General features: G+C 44.9%; 2 protein-coding genes across 6 annotated transcripts in view; one reads left to right on the top strand and one right to left on the bottom strand.

Moving 5' to 3' along the window:
• The window catches only part of TMEM255B (transmembrane protein 255B), an 80,654-nt gene extending 61,558 nt beyond the window's left edge, over positions 1-19,096 (top strand). The window contains exons 7-10 of one of the 5 annotated variants that reach the window (XM_054823007.1): positions 2,237-2,396; positions 7,744-7,887; positions 13,422-13,608; positions 18,124-18,234. In XM_054823007.1, coding sequence (XP_054678982.1) covers positions 2,237-2,396; positions 7,744-7,887; positions 13,422-13,589 — 472 coding nt within the window. In that variant the 3' untranslated portion in view covers positions 13,590-13,608; positions 18,124-18,234. Of the gene's footprint in view, positions 1-2,236; positions 2,397-7,743; positions 7,888-8,673; positions 8,963-13,421; positions 14,151-18,123 lie in introns of those variants that run through there. The other 4 variants (XM_054823014.1, XM_054823006.1, XM_054823008.1 and 1 more) reach the window with 4 other exon arrangements.
• GAS6 (growth arrest specific 6) overlaps positions 17,690-19,575 on the bottom strand; it is a 44,091-nt gene continuing 42,205 nt past the window's right edge. Inside the window, exon 15 of the mRNA XM_054823005.1 lies at positions 17,690-18,281. Coding sequence (XP_054678980.1) covers positions 18,130-18,281 — 152 coding nt within the window. The 3' untranslated portion in view covers positions 17,690-18,129. The remainder of the gene's footprint in view (positions 18,282-19,575) is intronic.

Raw genomic sequence — 19,575 nt, 5'->3', positions numbered from 1 at the left:
CTTCTGCCTGACTCACCTTCTGCACACCTCAGTATCATCCTACCATGCACTCTCATGCAGCCTTTGCAACCTTCTACATTTTACCCACAGTCACTCTTCTTTCTGTCCCTCTATGTATTTCTCATCTTTCTTCCTTCCTACATCTACTGTTTTGGTTTGGTTTTGCCTCCTTTTCACATGCTAGCGGCTCTTAATAACCCCAGTCCTCTGTAAGTCTTGGCTAGTGTGCTGCCAGACATAAACATTTTAGGGGTAGGAGAGTAAGGCTGGCACAATGAGGCTTCTACACAAGGCTTCTGCATAAAAGAGTAGCTCTTGCCCATATCCTGACTCAATCAGAGAAGCAAAATGAAATTTTGGGACTAGAGGGAAATCATCTATGTATGTGTATTTCTCATGCACACAAGACATGCAAAGTGAGTGCAGGTCTGTGGAATAGATTAAAATCCCCTGTGAATGTTAGTCTTTTGCTTGTGTAAGAAGTGTTAAATCTGGACATGATGGAGGTATACAAAACAAATTACACGGGAAAGGAAGAGTATACACAACTTTGGAACCTATTATATCATAGACAAATGAGGGGACATCATAGTTACAATTCAGTGTTTTTACGCTGAGAATGCTTTCTTCCATGGGACTGCATGTTAACATTGAATCGAACAGCTCAACCCAATACAGAAAAGAACAGAGGTCTTAAAGGGGTGAAAGCATTCAGAGTTATCAAATAAAGTGACTGAAACTCTGTTGCTTAAAGCATAAGGTAACAACAAGGAGAGATCAGGAATGCTCCCCCTCCAGATGGAGATCCTCAGTGCCATTTTTCTAAGACATTGAGTTTGTCTGAAACACCTGGGACTGATCACTGCTGTGACAGTATTCAATGATGTAATTAAACACGTGTGTTCTGCCATTGTCAGCAATCCACAGTGGACAGCAAGATCTTATGGCACTGGCCCGGACAAATCCAGAGTAAAGAAGCAGTCTTGCTCCTCTATAGACTTCACAATTCCATTTCGTAGGACAGCTAGAGAGAAGGAGGAGGAGACACAGTCACATGAAGTGACTTGGTGTCAGCCATGCAATAGACTGGTATACAGGCAGGATCACAGGTCAGATATCCTCAGCCTCACGGCAGCTGAAGCTGTAGGTTTATTTAGTTAAGCAACATCTGGGCTTACGGTAGGACCCAGGTGAACTCAACAGTAGCAGATCTGCAGTGCCAGAACCATGCCCTACAACAAATGATTGGACATTTCCAGGAATTACTGTGCTTGGTTCGGTTCTTCGCAGGAATGTTGTGGGTTTCTCCATGCTGCTACCTTCCTGTACAGAGCTTTCCCTAACCACCATCCCCACTGCTGCGCCATGTGCTGGGGATGGAGGAACAGAAGAGTGAGCACAAACCGCTCACTTCTGGTTTCCACCATAATCTGATGGCAATTTCCTAACAGTGCAAAAACAGACTTGTCATTTAAAAAAAACTTTCCAACTCAAATAGCTGCTCTAGGAGCTCATTAGTGGGCTAGCATTAAGGCAGGTACTGGAAAGAACTTCAGGAAACTGCGGTTTCAGATTTTGCAGTGGGCTATTTCTCACTTTCGGCAAGGCAATGAGGACTGCCTTCATAACATACCTGATTTGCAGTAACCAGTGCAGTGTAGAAAGATAAACAAAGATTTCTGGGTAGTACAATCCATAGTGTAAAGGCATCTTTATACTGTATTGTGTTGCATCTGTTAATCAGGAACCACAGACACTATAAACAAGTGTAGCCAGCCGGGAAAATCTCCCTTCCTGTGGTTGAATTAATGCTTAAGCAACTTGCCTTCCCCAGGCTCAGAAATGCCAGCAGATTTCCAGGTGAGTTGGGGAAAAAAAAAGCAGTACTAAGCATGCTTTAGCTGGTAGCTAAATGACAAGGGCAGCATCCATATGCCAGGACTATACCTGTCTTCAGAGACCCTCAGGGCAAAAAAAAAAAGAGTCTGCTGGTGCACACCACCGATCAGCCAAACTAGGGTTGGTATTAGTTGGACTACATGCTTAATGCTGGCATCAGCAGAGCCAATTTTTGTCTACAGTAGAGCTTTCTCCATTTGAGCAGTGGTTGGTGGGAACATGGATGAAATACTTTGCCAAAGAGGAAAGTAAGCAGGAGGGATTCGGATCTTCTGGTGCTCTGTGTTATGTGCAAAACTAATCCCACAGCAGTGACACTGTCTGCATTCCCTTTCAGTTCAGAGCAGTCCTCCAGCTACTACGAATTTCTCAGCGTGAGCAGCTGTCAGGACGTGGTTCACCTGTATAGGCTGCTGTGGTCCTCCACGGTCCTCAACATCATCGGGTTGTTTCTGGGGATTATTACGGCAGCCATTCTTGGGGCATTTAAAGACATGGTAAGGCTCACAGTCTTTTGCCTTCTGTGAGGACTTCTGTGCTCATTGACGTTATCAAATGGGTTAGAAGCAAGGAAGCGTAAGTGTATGAAGGAGGCACTTTAAACACGTTTTCTGTGTGATCTGGGAGTCTGGAGTGACATCTTTAAGCTAAGCTGTTGCCAGCTGCTCACAGCTAAGTAGGACAAGCTTGGTCAATACATGAATGGAAGGGAAAAACAGGCATCTCTGTGAACAGATGCTGGCGATTCACTTAGTGGCACCTTTTCTTTTTCTTCTAATTCAGCACTCACCATGTAGGCCAGCACAGTTTGAGGATGCTAGTTTGTAGCTAACATGTAAAACTCAAGTCCTAGGTGTGACTAACCTCACGTAGTTCTTTTCCCAAGAACAGGGATTAACTCTGAAGTACCAGTCAAGTTTTTATTTAAACAGTTATATTCAGGTCACATTAACCTCCTCTGTTGTTTCACTAAGGAATGACACCCTCTAACTGCTCCCGGTGCCACACCACTGCGTTATGCTGATGTGTACCACTGCATTCAGAAGAGGCTGTGTGTACGAGGGATTCTGTAATACAGTGCCTCATCTGCCTAGATTTTCTGACATGTTAAAAGGGTGAAGTAGCTGTTCCTGGGATTATCACTGTTTGCTGCAGCGGTGCCTACAGACCAACGAATTTATTAGGCACTCAGAAGAGTAGATGGTGCCTGTCCAAAGAGCTTCCAAACTAAGCAGGCAGAGGCGTGGGGATGGAGGTGAAATGCAGGAGCAGAAGTGAAGTGCAATAGCAGCATAGGTCATCTTAGATCCATGATATTTCTGGTGACTATTCCAGGGAAGAAAACTAAATAGAAAGAGAGGTGAAAAGAAATGAGAGAGGGATGGAGCAGGGAAGAGAAAGCAAGAGGGCCAGGTGAGATGTACACCAGGTGGGCAGACTAGAGGGAAGGGGGTGCTCAGAGCTGGCAGCCAGTGAGCCAAGGACCCAGTCAGACTGGAGGCCATCCAGGCCCTGCTCTGACCACCCAGCGTCCCTTAGCAAGCATGTCCAGGCTATCTACAACATGTGTCGGGTGCTTAAAACCATGTGACAGAGCAAGACCAATGAATTATTTTAAATTCACCTTTGTTAAGACCTGCAAAACATTTGCTGGAATTACTCCTCTCTCTAGCTTAAGGCAAACAAGCATACTGAGCCTTCACATGTAAGAAATGTGCAGCTGAGCCATCCTTTATGTGAGGGCACTCTTGGAAGGAGTTGATAACAAATTGCAGCCAGCCAGGAAAGAGTTGTGGCTGCCTGATGGGAGGGAGTGGAAGCAGCTTTCCCAGCTTAAATCATTCCCTCCCTGTGAGAGGAGCAATGGCAGAAGGGGAGCAGAAACAACCACAGTGGGAAATGAGGGGAAGAGTAGCTACATGAGGAGGGGAAAGCAGGCATCATTTACAGTAAGTTCCTGGTAGAACACTGCAGCTTTTCAGTGCTGCTGTTTTCCCCTGCCTAGCAAATGAGTGCAAGTGCCTCCACCAAGGGAAGCTGTGGGAGTTGGTAGTGCTCCCCTGAGGTGAGGAAGGGTGCAGAGAGACACCCTGAGTCCACCTAATAGTCTTGCACAACCTGAGGCTTACAATGGGATTTGGGCTGATGCTTCATAGCAGGGCAAGCTCCAACCCAGGCACACCTCTGTGCTCTGAAGGGGCCATTACTGCATTGCATGCAAGGGACGCCAAATTGAGGAGACGTTCCTGGGAGAACTGGTGTCTCCATGACCTGGCACGTTCCCTTGCCAGGAGGCAGAGCCTGAGTCAAGGTCTGGGTCCTCTGACTGGGCGATGTAAAGCTGTGCAAGGAAATTGCAGCAGCAGTGGACGTGCAGCTTCGCCCCAGGCTCAGCTGGAATGAATCTGTCAGGGCTCCAACTAAAAACCTGATCTGAATAAGCTGTTTAATGTCTCCTCTGCAGCGGGAGTGGAAAAAAACCCAACCCTCACTAGCTTAAGGGAAAGATGAGTTTGTGTCAGTTTACCTCAGCACAGGAGCCATGCTGTGCTTGTGAAAGTGTTACTAAAGCAGCAATCTGAAATGCAATGGCCGCTCCCTGCTCCTGCCTGTGCTTTTTCAGGGTCTGCTAATCTGCTGCTTGCTTTCGTTACGAAAGGAGTAACTCTTGGGAGAAGACAGGGCCAAGAAAACATCAAGCAGAATGGGGAGAGAAAGGGGCATGGGACTGAAATAAGAAAAAAAAACCCTTCAAAATGTGTGGGAGAACAATTTTCTTTCTTTCAGGATGTCACCTTCCCACAGAAATGCTCACTGGCATTTTGCAGGCAGAGCTGCAAAGCCCGCTGAGACGCCTCAGGGCACTGCTCTGAGGTTGACTTCCAGAAAACATAGGGCCAGGCTGACTAGTCAAACAAAAACCATCATGTTTATCTCTGGGGAATGCTGGCAGCCAGAACACGTTACAAAGGGGAGAGTTTGCAAAACAGTGCTGTTGCCTCTAAACCCATCACATTTCCTGGACAGAAAAAAAAAAAAAAAATTGTTGTTTTGGTTGTGGATTTTCTTTCTTGTGACAAATTCCCTGCAGACCCTGGCACACTCCCAGTGGTTTTGCTGCCTGCCAGAGGGCTGTTCATTCTCAATGGGAAACACATCACCCTCTCCTGACCCCCAAGGTGTCAGGTCTGAGTGGCCTCTGTGTCATCCGTGGGGCTGTCCTCTGTGATCTGCTGGGTGCTGGGGGAGCTGCAGCGGTCACCACAGTACCCTCCTTTTCAAGCCTACTGTGTGCTTGGATTTGAGATGGCAGCTAGGCAGTTACCTTAAAGTCACCTTTAACAAAAAACAGGTTAAGATATAATGTAAATAGAACTATGTGAAGTATCCAAAATGGTAAAAAAATCCCATTTCTTAAAGAAGACAGAGGTAAAGAAATGCATGGAAAACTTCACTTGCTGGTACTAAGAGTTAATCTAGAAACTCCCTTCCCTGCCCCAGTATTCATCTGATGACTTGTAGATGTTTTCCTGACACACCTTGCCAAGGAATCTGCCTGCCCTGAGTTTAGGGTTGCATTAATCAGAACTACCTATGGTCCTGGGGGAAGGAGGGGGGATTGTTGCCTTTTTTTTCCAGTTAGGCTCTTTGGAGTCCTCAAGGGAATCTGAACAGATTAAATAGAATTCCCTTATCTCCTCTCCTCTTCCCTCAGCCTGCTCTGAAAAGGAAGACAAAACAAACCCATAATGACTGAACTACTTGCCAATGCGTTCATGTCTTAGCACTCGTGCAAGTAAAGGTGCAGTCCGACATTAGGAGTAGTCATAGCGCAGAAACAAATGCTTTGGCAGGTCTCTGTCGGATCAGCGAGCTGACCTGCCTTGCTGTGCAGCTGCACAGCCCAGCACACAGTGAGCATGGCTGGGTGGGGGGTGGCCAGGCAGCCCCTCCGGCCACCGCCTGGCTTCCACTGACCCCAGGTGCCTGCATGGCACTGGCAGCGCTCCCTGGCCAGTTAACAGCTCCTTATCTCTTGGACTTGGGTGGTATTTCAGTTCAAAATGTCTCCACCTACCTTTGTATTTTATGTGACTAATTTAACACAGTATCGTTACTGGAATACTCAATAAAAGCATCTAACGAGCTTCAATACCTGCAAATTGTTGCTGGCTCCAGGCTCAGACCAGATAGCCTGATAATAAGGTGCTTTGGTCAGCGGATTTGGGGTGGATGACTCCCCAGACCTGTCTTTTAGGACATCTGCAATGTTCATCCTTAGCAACTGGAGAGCATTGCTGCTGCAGGTGGAGAGAATGTAAGAGGACTGAGAGAGGTTCCTGGGAGGACAGCAGCACCAGAAAGCTGGTAACAGATGCAGAACAGGCATCTGTGTTTCATGTTGGGCAAAACAAGTGTTTCTGGCCACATTTATGTCCATGGCCAGAAGGATCTGATTGCGCCAGGGCCTCATCCTCAGATGAAGGGCACGTTGTGGGTGCGGGCCCAGCCACGGCGCTGGCCCAAACCTTTGGTTCTGAGGCAAGCTCGTTAGCTGCTTCTTGCTACTCTTGTCTGAAAGGCAGTGCTGCTCTGTCTGTCCTCACCATAGCCACCCAGCAGGACAGGTAGAAAGGAGGTGTTTTGAGGAGGGTACCCTGAAGATGAGAGACTTGCCTTCTTGCATGAAATAGGCTTTTTGGTTTTGGGCCCAGCCTTTCCCTGTGCCAGCTCCTGGGGTGCTCGGTTTGTCCAGAGGGCTGAGGTCTAGACTGTCGGGTAACCTCATCAGTACATCAGTGAGCTAGATGATGTTTCACATGTACAGACACAATTAATACACCTCTTTCTCAGTCACAGAGAGATCTCACACTATCTGCAGAGGATGCAGTGGTTTATGTCTCTCACTGATAAATATGAAAGGAAATGGAAAAAAAAAAAAAATCCTGGCTGCTGCTTTCAGCATTAGTCTGGCAACCACCATATTTTATTACAGTAAAAAGAAAAGTCCATGCTCTCACGTAGAGAAATCTGCTAATAAAAACAAAGGAGAGAAAAGAAACCACTGGATTTGTCTCGCTTTGCAAAGCAGAAGGACATGACAATCTTTCACAGAGCTCTCCTGTCCTTCACAAATGGCTATATAGCACAGGGGTGCCCCCTTAAGCACCCTTAGCTTTTGCTCGTTTTTTTTCTCCTCCAGTTGTATCAGCTGGTTTAATATGAGCTATTGCTTCTTCCTGCAACCCTCATCTCACATTGCAGTTAAAGGACAGGCACAGGATATGATGAAGGATTTTATTCAGTAGGAATGAGATACGCACAAGGGGGGTGGTATTGGACAGCCAGCAGCAAACTCCATTGCACAAGTGAGAGGGAGCTGTGAAAGAGCAAGTGGTCTGCAAAGGGAAATCTTTGTAGGAAAGCAGAGAGAAAAGATATGAGGGCATCAGGTAGTTGCTATTGGAAAGAATCTGCAGCAAATTGTGAAGGACTGGGTGTTTGGTGCTGGAGTGGATAAGAAGACACGGTTAAAGCTGTATGCTGTGCTCTTCAGGGTGTCTCGGGTCTGGAGTCCTGCCAGTGCTTCTGTAACTGGTGCTAGGGAAGCACCAGCAGTCTTTTTCCAAGGGAAGAAGATTAAAATAGCGAGTAATTCTGGTCTGAAAATTCACTCCAGATACACCCTCATTCTGTCTGCTCCTTGTTTTTTTTTTCGTAGCACTGGTATTGTGTTGGAAAACAGGAAGTTTTTAAACTGCCTAGTTGCCTGTGTTAGAACCAGCTCCTGCTCCAGCCCCCTCTGCGCTGTGCTGATATATCTTTGTCTTCTGTGCTCAACAGGTACCTCTGTCCCAAATTGCTTTCAGTGCTGCACCTCCTCCTCAGATCCTGTACAATCCTGCCCAGCAGATTCTGACATACGCTGGGTTTTGTCCTTCTGCAGCAAGTATTTCTACATATCCATCCTACCCATTACCTCTTCAGGTACAGTACAAAATGGCCTTCTTACTCCCTGAGAAAAGTATAAGCTGCTACTCAGAACAAACTCTGCAGTGGTAGAGCTTGGCTTCTGGGGGTTTGAAACAAGGCAAGGGAGTCAGATCCCAACTCACAGACTCATCTCTGGGATGACTTAGTCTGGGCCTAGTTCACAGATCTGTTCTCAGATCTCACACTTTCTCTGGTCGTCCTTTGGACTCTCTCTGCTGACCAGGAATCCCAATGGGGGATTAGAGCTGTGCTACAGTAGTCATGAAGGTGAACGCAGCCCCTGTGTTGGGCAAGGTAAAGCAGCAGCAGAGGCATGAGGGGAAGCCAAAGGAAGCATGTGATACACAGGGGATTTGACAGAAAAGTTTACGAACCTTAGCCCACTTTACTCTTAATATGGAGATAAGTAGATTAGGACTCATCAGATGGAAAGGAGACAAGAAAGGGGAGGAAGTAAGAGGTCTGTGAAATCAAGTGATATGGAAAGGATTGTGACTGGATATTAGTGATAACTTCTCATCACACAAAGTGTTGATTGCCCCAGTAAAGCTATCAGTTGGCAAGATAAGATGGAATAGTAAGTGTTTTTACACAGTAGAGAAGGTTCAAATGCCACAGGATGTTGTGGAAGAGTATAAATGAGGGATTAGGGGATTAGTCCATCAGCTGCTATTAACACAGTGATTCAGGTGTCACTTGCAGCCCAGCAAGTCCCTGGATGGCTGCCTGCCACAAGAACCTACGGGTGCTCATCAGAAAATGGATCCCTTTTTCTTTTAGCCTTCCTATAAGCATCTGCTATGGGCCACCGCAGGAGGACAGGTACAGATCTGCTATGGCAGTTGGCGGAGGTTGGTGAGCCTTACTGACCAGAGGCAGCCAGCTTGAAGGCAGGAGAGAAAGCTGCTGGAGGTGCAACTTTCTTCCCTTGCGGGAGGGGATACAACATGAGCTGAGCCAACACTGCTTCGCCTCCTTCAGAAGGATGAGGTGCAAGTCGTGCTCCAAGCCTGCGCTACATCCAGCCCAGAGCTGGCCTGGAAAATGCAGGGAGTGGTGCTGAGGATGGTGTTTGGGGTTTGGGTTTTTTTGCCTCAGAGTGAGGTGAAGAATGTAGGGTGAGCTGGTAAATAATTGAATGTGCTGAGACCCTGGAGCAATCATAGGAGTTTTTAGATTTTTTTTTAAAGCACAGTAAGACTGTTTTGTTCAGTCCAATGGCTTGTTATACTTTGGCTGTGTTGTACTAAACCAGTGGGTACCACAAGTTTTGCAATACTTCTTAATTGAAAACACTGCATGTTTAGCCTGAGCTAGCTGTGGACCAGCTCCCCACAGCCTCCTGGGCTACAGCTGTTCAGGGCCAATAATTTACCGGTCAGAAGTACTGGGACATGATGATCATCCAGACCAATGAACTGTTAGCATGCTCCTGGTATGGGTTTAGCCCAGACCACCTAACAGCCTCCCAACAATGCCTAGGAAGGGGTCAGGAGACAGCAGGGGCAATGGACCGTTCCCGGTAGGTAGTGTGCATAGTCATACTGGTTTGGTGGTAAGAGTTCAGCTGTTAAGGATGTGATATGTGCTGTGCCAGTTGGCTTCACAGCCAGAGAACAGTCCTTGGCACGTCTTACTAACATAAATGGGGCCAGGCACTTTTGGAGACCATGGGTTGAGAGGAAAACAAGAGCACACTCAAGATCTTTTTTTGTTTGCTTTTAGCTGAAAAGCTGTGCTGTTCTGCAGAGTTCAGTTAGCACATAGCCAAGAGTAGAGAGAGAAGGGGATAAAAACAGATGAAAGCAAGCAATTAAGCTGAAAAGATGCATGTAAGTAGTCATGGGGATCAGTTGGAACTGTTCAGTCCTGTGTCCACTGAGAAATAGAAATACATCATATTTACCCCAAATTCTTAACTTATTCCAAAATAAACAGTTCTTTTCCTAGATTTCTACTTTTTCTAAGAAGTGTGTTCATTTGTCTTCTGTCCCCTTCATAACATTCAGAGGCAGACACCACCAGCTGTCCCCAAGCCAGGAGAGGTTAGCAAGAAGCATTGGGCTCCAAAAGGGAAAACGCTTAATCCTTTTCCTGGAAAAAAAACAACCAAACAACAAAACAAACAAGCCGCCTGCCTGCATGTATGAGGTTATTATGTTGTAGTTTGGAGAGAATTAATTTCTGCATTGATATATGAGTTAAAAAATCATAATAAACTTACTCAAAGCTACAAAAGGGTGAATGTCAGAAGCAGGCCTGATTAGGAACAGCCAGAAGCTTAACAGTCATCCACTTCCATTACTTGAGAGCTGTGGGCTGAATCCGTGGGGCTGGAGGTCCTCATGACCTAAGTGCTCCAAGCAGTGCCCAGCTGCTGCATTCAGGCCTTCACAAAACCTGCTCAGCTGGTCCTGGTCCTTAAGGCAACTACAGGCCCTGAGGCTGGGATTCATTTGGCTAAACGCAATGGCTGTTGGCATCCAGGGATCTAGTGCTGCCTGATAATGAGATCAGGTAGCCACTTGGCCCCTGCTGTCCCTCCGGGAGGGTCCAGGATCTGTAATCCCTATGTCACATCTGTGTGGATGTCTGGGATATCCCATGGCATCCCAAAAAGTCTGGACACTTACATGTGGGCAGCTGAATTGAGCTCTAGGTGTCCATAGTGTAGGAGACTCCGCTTGAGCTGGTCTACTCTTTAGAGTCCACAGAGCGAGCCAGTCATGAATTACCTCAGGCTAAAGCTGCATGATGTGAGTGCTATGAATGCACCTTGAAGGCCTTTCCACTGTCCAGTGGTGGGATTCAGGTACTACATGTCACTCTGCTCTCCACTTAGGTATCTATATTCTTGAGATGTCAAAATCTGAGGCTGAACCCTGTATCCTAGGAGTGCAGCTCAGTCGCCTAAAGATACAGCATCTGAGATGGCCTAATGTTCGCAAGACGTCCATACATGGCTGACTATGTGGGCCAAAGTCTACGTGAGACTCGCCCATATTTCTGGAGCAGCTGGCAGAGGGTGCCCTTGGGCATCTCAAATGGCAAAACTTTTTTTCTTCCACATCATAGACCAAGATCCACATAAGGGCCCCAGGAGGCACCTCCCTTCTCAGTGCTCACTTTGGCTTGCCCAAGCTTTGACTAAGCACCGTTCCTAAGCCCCTGAATTTCACACTGCCCTGCACCTGCCCCCCTCTGGGGCAGGGTCACACACATGGTGGTTCAGTACAACAAAAGGAGCAAAACCTTCAGCTAAGAGTTAGGAAAAAAATAAAAGTGAATTGATGCCAGTTAATGTAGTAAAGCAGTTAGCAATCAATTACCAGCTAATAACTCTAGTTTGAACCCTCACCTCAACCAGAGGAAATCCACAGCCGTAGTTCCTCCTCCTGGGAACACATCCCACTGTGGATTAGTCTGGCATGCAACACACCTAGCCTAAGCACTGCCCGCACTTGCATGGACTGAAGCTCCATTAGCTCAAAGACTATGAACCTGAGTTCACCTGTGGCTCCCACCATTGAGCAGGTTGATTCCTAGTCCACTGCTGAATCCAGTATCTCACTGAATAACTGCTTGCTGGAGGGGCAAACAAAGTTTTTTAAAAAAAAAAAAAATCACAACCTGAGCTGGTGGTAAACGCTTCTCAGTTCACCTCATGCTTCCTTGTCCACAAGCAGAAATCAGTCAAATGCAAAAAAGAAAGGGTGATAACAGGAATGCATTTTGACAAGGACGTAATCAGCATTTCTTTTCTTTACTGTGGCATGTGCTAGCAAAATCATTCATCCCATACTGTCACAGCTAGTCTTGGTATCGGGCCTGCCAACTGGTCAGGTAAATGATTAGCTGCGCAGGGACTGGTGGTGATGACAGCAGTTAGGGTTGTGCCAGTCATTCCTGCCAGAGAACTCATTACAGAAGCAATTCCAGGCAGACAGATGGAAATGGTGGCTGCAATTTGAGGGAGGAGGGAAGCAACAACTCCAAAATAAATAAAAAAAATCCAAATCGCTCAAACCCACAACAGCATTTGGAGCTGATCTAGCTAGAAGGTCTCTCAGTGTACCTGCACGGCCTTCTGGAGAGTTAAAGAAAGGTTATAATCAACCTTTCTGTCAGGACGTCATGGAGAGAGACTGTTTACAAGGGCAAGTAGTGATAGGACAAGGGGTAATGGCTTTAAACTGAAAGAGGGTCGATTTACATTAGATGTTAGGAAGAAATTCTTCACTGTGAGGGTGGTGAGGCACTGGCACAGGTTGCCCAGAGAAGCTGTGGAGGCCCCCTCCCTGGAAGTGTTCAAGGCCAGGCTGGATGGGGCTTTGGGTAACCTGGTCTAGTGGAGGGTGTCCCTGCCCATGGCAGGGGTGTTGGAACTGGATGGTCTATGATTCTATGACATCCCCATTCTCACTCACTAAGTCACCCTGTGGTACAAATGCAGGACAACATTCTTCTTACCATGGGGGTTTGACTCAAGGCGGCAGCTCCTGCTGACCCGAAGCGCCACAGAGAAGCCAGGCACGGTGGCATGGGGTCTGCCACCCCGGACAGCTCTGAGATGGCATTGTCTAGGTACCAGCCTTGGTACTGGCCTTCTAGATGATGACTATTAATTTCTTTAGCAGCAGGGAGCAGCGTTTACTTGCCCGGATTTTTCATTTCCCTTGAAAAAGATCAATGATTACTATTTTTTGTTTCGTTTTGTTTTATTTTTTAAATTCCAGGCACTTTAGGCCTGAACCTGAGGGGAGCTGAGCACAACTCTTCTGATGAAGCCCATGGACAGGCATGTGTTGGCCTATAAGGGGGGGAGTGAAATCCTGACCCTATTGAAATCAATGGCAAAACTTGATTTAAAGTAGTGGTGGGATTTTATCCAAACCATTAGTCCCTACATGCATTCGTTTGTTTTAACAAAACAAAACTCTGCCTGTTCCTGAACATGGGCTGCTTCCTAAGTTCTATTTTTCATGCCTCTTTCAGCCAAAGCCCCATTATAGCTGAGACAGCTCAAGTGAAAGACCTACACGGAGACATGCCTACCTGTAAAATTTTCTCTTAAGAGGAGCCTGCGTTTGTCACAGGAGTAAGACCTTGCATTTATGCAAGTATTATAACTGAGATTAATTACATGTGAGATAATGTAAGTTTTGCAGTGGTGCCTGGAAAAGAGCAGCTACACGTCACCTAATCAGGCAGTCAGGTGCAGTGCCTCACCCAGGAAGCCAGAGCATCTTTTCCTGCAGAAATTCCTGTTCTGCTCTATTGCCTAGCTGTATGCACAATGTCTATTAACAATGACTTGGGTTACAGATGGAATCTGTCTTGTTTCACTAGATACCATCATTGCTATACTTAAGCAGGTGCTTTAAAACTAAAGTGAGCCTTGTGCTGCAATGCATGGGAAATTTAACCATGGGGCTCATTACATAATACTTGCATGGCAAATGACACAGAGCTGCAAATGGGGTCATAATCCTTTACTGAAGGAGGTATTTTTCTTTGTCTATATGCAGCCTGCCAGCAACTTTCCAGGAACATCATCTACTGACATTTCTTTATCAGAAGAAACTCAGCCTCCATCTCAGTCCAGCTCCAGCTATGGTCTTCCCCCCAATGCTCCAGCCCTCTATACACCGACTTACTTCTTGCCTGGAGAAAAGCCTCCACCATATGCACCATAGAACAAAGAATTTATTTCAGGTAGCTGGTAGGCTTTTATTTTGCTTTTACGAAACCTCTGAAAACCGTGCTGTGCAGGCACTAGACTTCCCAAGGAACCCACCGCAGAGTGTGTCATGGCCACTCTGCTTTTACCCGCATCTCACTGTGAGCAGAGCAGAACCCTGGAAACGTACGGGCAGGCACATCACCAGCGGGGTGACCAGTCACCACCAGTTTGCCTGCAGTCAAATGCAGTGTTGCTTTCTGGCTACCATAAGCATGAAGTTTTTTCCTTCTCCATCTACTGGAGAATGATTTTTCTTTAAGAGGAGAAATGAAGAAAGCACCCTGGATACATGTTCTGCTCTCATAAACCAATATAGAGGGGTTTTAGCCTGTGTTGTTTGAGTGGGTAGTCTGGAGCTCTCTGAATCAGTCATTTTGGGTAGGAAGAGACCAGGTGTTTGTTTGCTTGTAGTATTTATTTAATAACCCTTTTTGGTGAAAGTGTTGTACCAATAAAAAAAGTGTGGCAATTATTTTACAATAAAATTGACTGTGTATATTTATACTGTACTTAAGGCTGTGTATATTTGTAAGGACAGGAAAACAAAGGAACAGAGGAAAAGTACCCTACTGAATAGTTCCCTCTTTCAAGTTTCAAACAGAAAGGTTCATTTTATTGGGACTATTTTATCCAAACTCTGTGCCAGTCTAGTCTGCATAGTAAAACATCACATCAGTGTGCTAAAGATGCAATTTCCAGACAGGTATTAAAGCTACACTGGCGTGTTCAAATTAATTCCTTTCTAGTCAAAAGAGGACCACAACCAAACCCACTCTATGTTAAACCCCAGTTTTTTATTTTTAAACTGATCAAGACCTGATGCAGGCATTGTACAACGACTGAAACAGAACAGATGAAGAGTCAGAATGCCTTTTCTTTCTTTCTTTTTTTCCCCTCCTATTGCATGGAGACAAAAAAAATACGTTGACAAGGCTAAGCAGCAATACCTGTAGCAGTGCCATCAACAGGAACAAAGCCTTGTCCCTGTTGTGTGTATTGCATTAGCTATGCATCACATTAGCTGGGATCCCTCTTAGCGTGTGGTTGCCATATTTCAGGGCAGGAGCGGCTGTACCAGCATGAAAACCCATCAGACTGCCGCATCCCTTCTCTGCGTTTTGCTCCTACAGGAAGGGTGGTGATGCCACTTGCTCTATAGATCTTACAGTCTAGACAGCAATGAAGCTATAGAAATTTCCTGAAAGGCCGAAGAGCAAAGCAGGGAAAGGAAGGTATTTCTCATTAACTTTTTAAGCAGCTGCTTCATATTATGAAAATATAAAAAAACCCCTATATAAACAAAACCAGCCTACTTGACAGTTTCCTTTGAAAGGAAGTGACACAATCAGACCAGCTGAAAATAGAACAAAGAATGATCAGCCTTGTACATAGTATTTTCCATCTTTCAAGACATTGGTTAATTTGTGTGTTGTATCTCTATGTATAAAAAGCAGATTCAGTACTAATACACATAAGATGAGGTTAATTTATATGGGTGGTAAAAACCATGTTCTGTTCAATTAAGAAGGATTTTCTGAGATGCAAAGTTTTAGGCCAGTGATGTTAAAATCAGTGACAAGATGCCTTATGTGTATTGTTGACAAGGTGAGTTATAGGAACCTGGTTAAGAGAAGCAGAAGTCAGAGAGGAGACTGTTACTTTTCCTTTAAACGTGAATTTTACACATCCAGAATGCTCAGTTCTTGTGCAAATGCATGCTGTGAAGAGCACAATCACCCTGATCGTGAAATGAGTGGAACTACACATTTACTTCTTTTTACTCGTTATGAATACTACCAGGGGGACCACCACGGTTCATTTTGAGGACTCAAAGCCAGAACAGACTTGCTCCCTTTTGAGTTGAGCACCTAGACTGCTAATAGAACAAAAATTAAATCAATATGTCTCTTGGGTCGAAGCACAGTGATTGAGGAGGAATGAAGGAATGCTTATCACTTTTTTCCTCTTTTCAGTGCTATACAGAAGCAGCTGCCCCTTCCTCCAGCGCGGTACTGATGTAGGCTATTAAAAACAATCCAGCTTGACACAAAAGACCCCCACTTTCTCTAATTCTCCAGACCTACAAACTCTGGCATTCTCTTCTATACCACATTTTGGGGTTGGGGGCGTTGTGGTCTATGTAAAATATATTTGCATACATGCACATATATGCACAGTCTGGAAGAAATTTTTGCTCTGAATGATTGGTTTAGAAAATGGAATTATAGTCTTTTTTTCACATAATATTAAGTTTGAAACTGCAGCGTACCACACTGAACCACAGGATTCACGTTTTGAGGATGCAGCGTAATTCTGGCCTCATAAATAGTATCACTTACATTAACACAAAGGTCAGACACGTTTGTGATTCATTTATGCCACATGGTAGTTTTTTGGGAACTACCACAGAAATTATACAAAAATGCCAGATATAAGGCTATTTTGCTAACATCCTTCCTTTGAAAAGAAGAAAGTAAACCAGGTTTTTTTAATCTACTTGGTTTAAAAAAACAGTAGGTGTCGTCCAAGTTTGTACTGTTTTCATTAGAGCTACTCCAAGTTAAAAAGATGGGAGATGTATTTTGGTAAAGGACTAAAATAACCACGAACCTCACACAGAAAACGGAACGCTGCAGTGCAGAAGTGCTATTAACCACGGTTATCTTCAGGATTCCCAGCTCTCACTGGAGATACAAAACTCATTGTTTCTTGGGTTCTCCATCATATCACAAGTTGATCCAGAGTCATCAACTCTAACAGAAAGCACTCTCAGGAATAACATCGTTTCCCTTGCTCAGTAAAAAAGCAAAAACATAGAACTACTGGCTTTTCCTATCCATGCACATTCCACCAATAAGTTATTACTGTCTAGTGAGCAACTATCCTTTCAAACTTGCATCCGGTCACACCCAAGTGTAAAGAGTCTTCTGACAGGTCCTTCTGTAAGTGTAAACGAGTAGGCTGGTTGAAAGCAATAAAGCTCTGGTCCTTTCTGCCCTACTGCATTACTGCTGACTAATTTGATCATGATATGGAGCTATGATGTCATGCTCTCTAATGGCTAAGAGAGTAACCTTCCTCTTCTCTGCTAAATAAAACAAGGATCCTTACCAGCAAATATGTTTGGGATAGTCTTCCCCCTCTTCCATCCTTTCCTCTGGGACAGTTTCCACAGCTTGGTCACAGATGTTGTCACACATGTGGATTATTAGGCTAATCTGTCATCTCCGTATTTGACTAGGCAAAACACGACGTAGAATGACCAGGAACAATTTAGAAAAGACCTCGTAGGATTAGACATTTTCCACGTTAACCCTCTGAAGCATGGGGTAACCTTAGCCACCCAGTATTCAGATTTCCACCACAGTATGTACCTATCTTTCTCAGTTCAGTAATCTCATGCAAGACAAGGACCAAATAAAGATTTTAAGTGCCTCAAAGCAGGCTAGGCAAAGCCCACCCCGACTTCACAGAGATAGCTTAAAAGCACTTTATGGCTCTACAAGCTCTCCCGAGTAAACCCCCACGCATATTCTCACCACACTGCAGTTTGGCCTGACTAACTCTCAAGGTCTCAAGCCACTCCGCTCCCACTAGGCTCACAGTGAATGAGCCAACCTAAAAATTAAGCAGCGAAAACATGTCATCGCCAGATAATAATCCCCAATTCTTGACACCTCATCATTTGCTTCAGCGGTTATTGACACAAAAGCCATATGGCTTTTAACTTCTTGAGTCCTGTCTTCTAATTGTTTCCTGCTGACCCAACTTTGTTTTCCATTTTCTGTTGACCAGGAGTTTTTCTAAAGGTCACAACTGATTCTTCTATCTGTGGTACCAGAAAGAGAAACTCCACCAATAACAGTAGCAGCAACCATTTCCTCTCCAGCCCAGAAGATATATAGTACTGACATAAGCACATAAAACCCCCCCGCCTCCAAACAAAAAACCAAACCAACCAACCCACCCCGCCCCGCCCAAGTAATTTTAACATCAGGCACAGCCTCAGTCATTATCTCCAAATAACAATACAGAATAATCTCAGTACAGGTAAATTAAAAACTTGTATGTAAATATTTTATTCTCTCATATTTTGCAAATCAGAAAGCAGTGTTTGGTAATAAAAAATAATACAGAATTACTATTTTTCTTCCAGTCCACACTCATATATTACCAGGTTTTCCACATTACAGATAAAACTGTCTCCTGCAGTCTAAAGATAGCATTCACTGTAGGTATATCCTATACTTTTGGCTTATTTAATATTAGTCTTCTGAACTATTTACAAATATATTACAACCTTTAAACCTCAAAGCAAAGGAGTATTTCAATATTCAATCTGACATAAGGATCAGTAGCTTCTACATAACTTCAGTGTTTAAGAGAAACTATACACGCAGTGCGGTAGGTCTGAATAATTTATATCTTAAAAAAAAAAAAAAAGAAAAGCATTGAAAGTTTCTGAATATAAAACTTTCGCATTGCAGTGGTACCTACTGACCCGCCTCGACTGGAGGACAGGAATGTGAGGTGATGTCACTGTGTTTGTAGAGAGCCTCGTCTAAATCCAGTGCCTTGTTGCTCAGCTTGACGGTCATGCAGCCGTGGTAGGATGCGGTGACAGGAGTGGAAGTCACAGGAACGTCTGTGTGAAAGTGGAGACAAACATCTCTGATGGCCGGTTAGGAATAAATACCTGTCCCATCTATGCTCAGATGACTATCACTTCCATGAATTCAAGCTCTCCTCTTCTTCACTCTGGGATTTCTACCTCCCGCCGCCCCTCTCACCAGAAGGCAAGAGCACAAGCCCAGACGTGGGGAAAACACCATCTGCTCTCGTGCACAAAAGCCCTTCTCCCAGGCTGGACCCTTCCTCAGCTGCTCTGTGTCTCTGCAAGGCCTCCAGTCCTGATGGAACTATGCGCTGCACAGCAGCAAGGCTTCACTCCAATTGCACGCTGTGTTCACGCTGCTTCCCATCTTGATGTTTCCCCCCTCTCCAGCTCTGAACCCTCTACTTTGTCTTCAGTGGAGTTGTTATACCTTCCTCTAACGCTCTCCCTCTCTCTCTCTTCAAAATATCTGCCAAAAGATTATAGGAAGAATTTCATGGCAGGAAGGCTCCTCCTATATGCGGCCTCTACCACTTGCCGGGCTCATCTTTACCATGATTAGCACAAGGAGGTTGCTGGCATTCATCACAAAGGTGCTGGAATACATCAGCAGAGTTGGTAAGACTAACGAGACTGATTTTTACTCTGGAGAGCCACTGGTGACATACTTTTAATCAGTTTACCCGAGGCAGAAAACAAATAGCAAGGAAGAAGACGCCAAGTACAAGCCAACAGACTAGAGAAAATTAGTCAATCTTATTACTAACTTCTGTAACATCATATACAAACTGACCTTAAATAAACAAAAAACCCCATATGTAATAAAGTAATAACATGAAAATTTACAGGAACTGTGTCCTCTATCCTTCCCCAAAGGTTATTAGTTTATTTACAAGCCAAGTTTATTTACATGGCCCAGTCGAGCTGGTTGTGCAATGGAAAGCAATGAACATCCCTAAGATTGTTTAACTTCACAGTGATGGTGGTAGCTAAGTAAACCCCTTATCTTTACACTCGAGCAAGGACAACTTGAACAATAGGTTGTCCTGTTGACCTGCGATTATATGCAATTCAAAGGGTTCTGCCTGGAGACATGCTGGGCCAAATTTGAAGCTGATGTGATCAAACACAGCTCAGAGTGAGGACAGACTCTGGGACGAAGTGAGAGAAAGAATATTTGTGTGGGTCTGTAAGCCACAAAGAGATGCTAAAAATTTTTCAGCTTCCTGTCTGAAAAGTACCATTGCTCCGTAGTTACTTAAACTAATCATTTTAGCTATTTCCTATTCCTCCCTATTTAGCAAATTTTAACTGTGAAATCTGC

The sequence above is a fragment of the Grus americana genome, chromosome 1 (genome assembly GCF_028858705.1).
Source record: "Grus americana isolate bGruAme1 chromosome 1, bGruAme1.mat, whole genome shotgun sequence".
Lineage (NCBI taxonomy): Eukaryota > Metazoa > Chordata > Aves > Gruiformes > Gruidae > Grus > Grus americana.
This window is presented reverse-complemented; position numbering and strand designations above follow the sequence as displayed.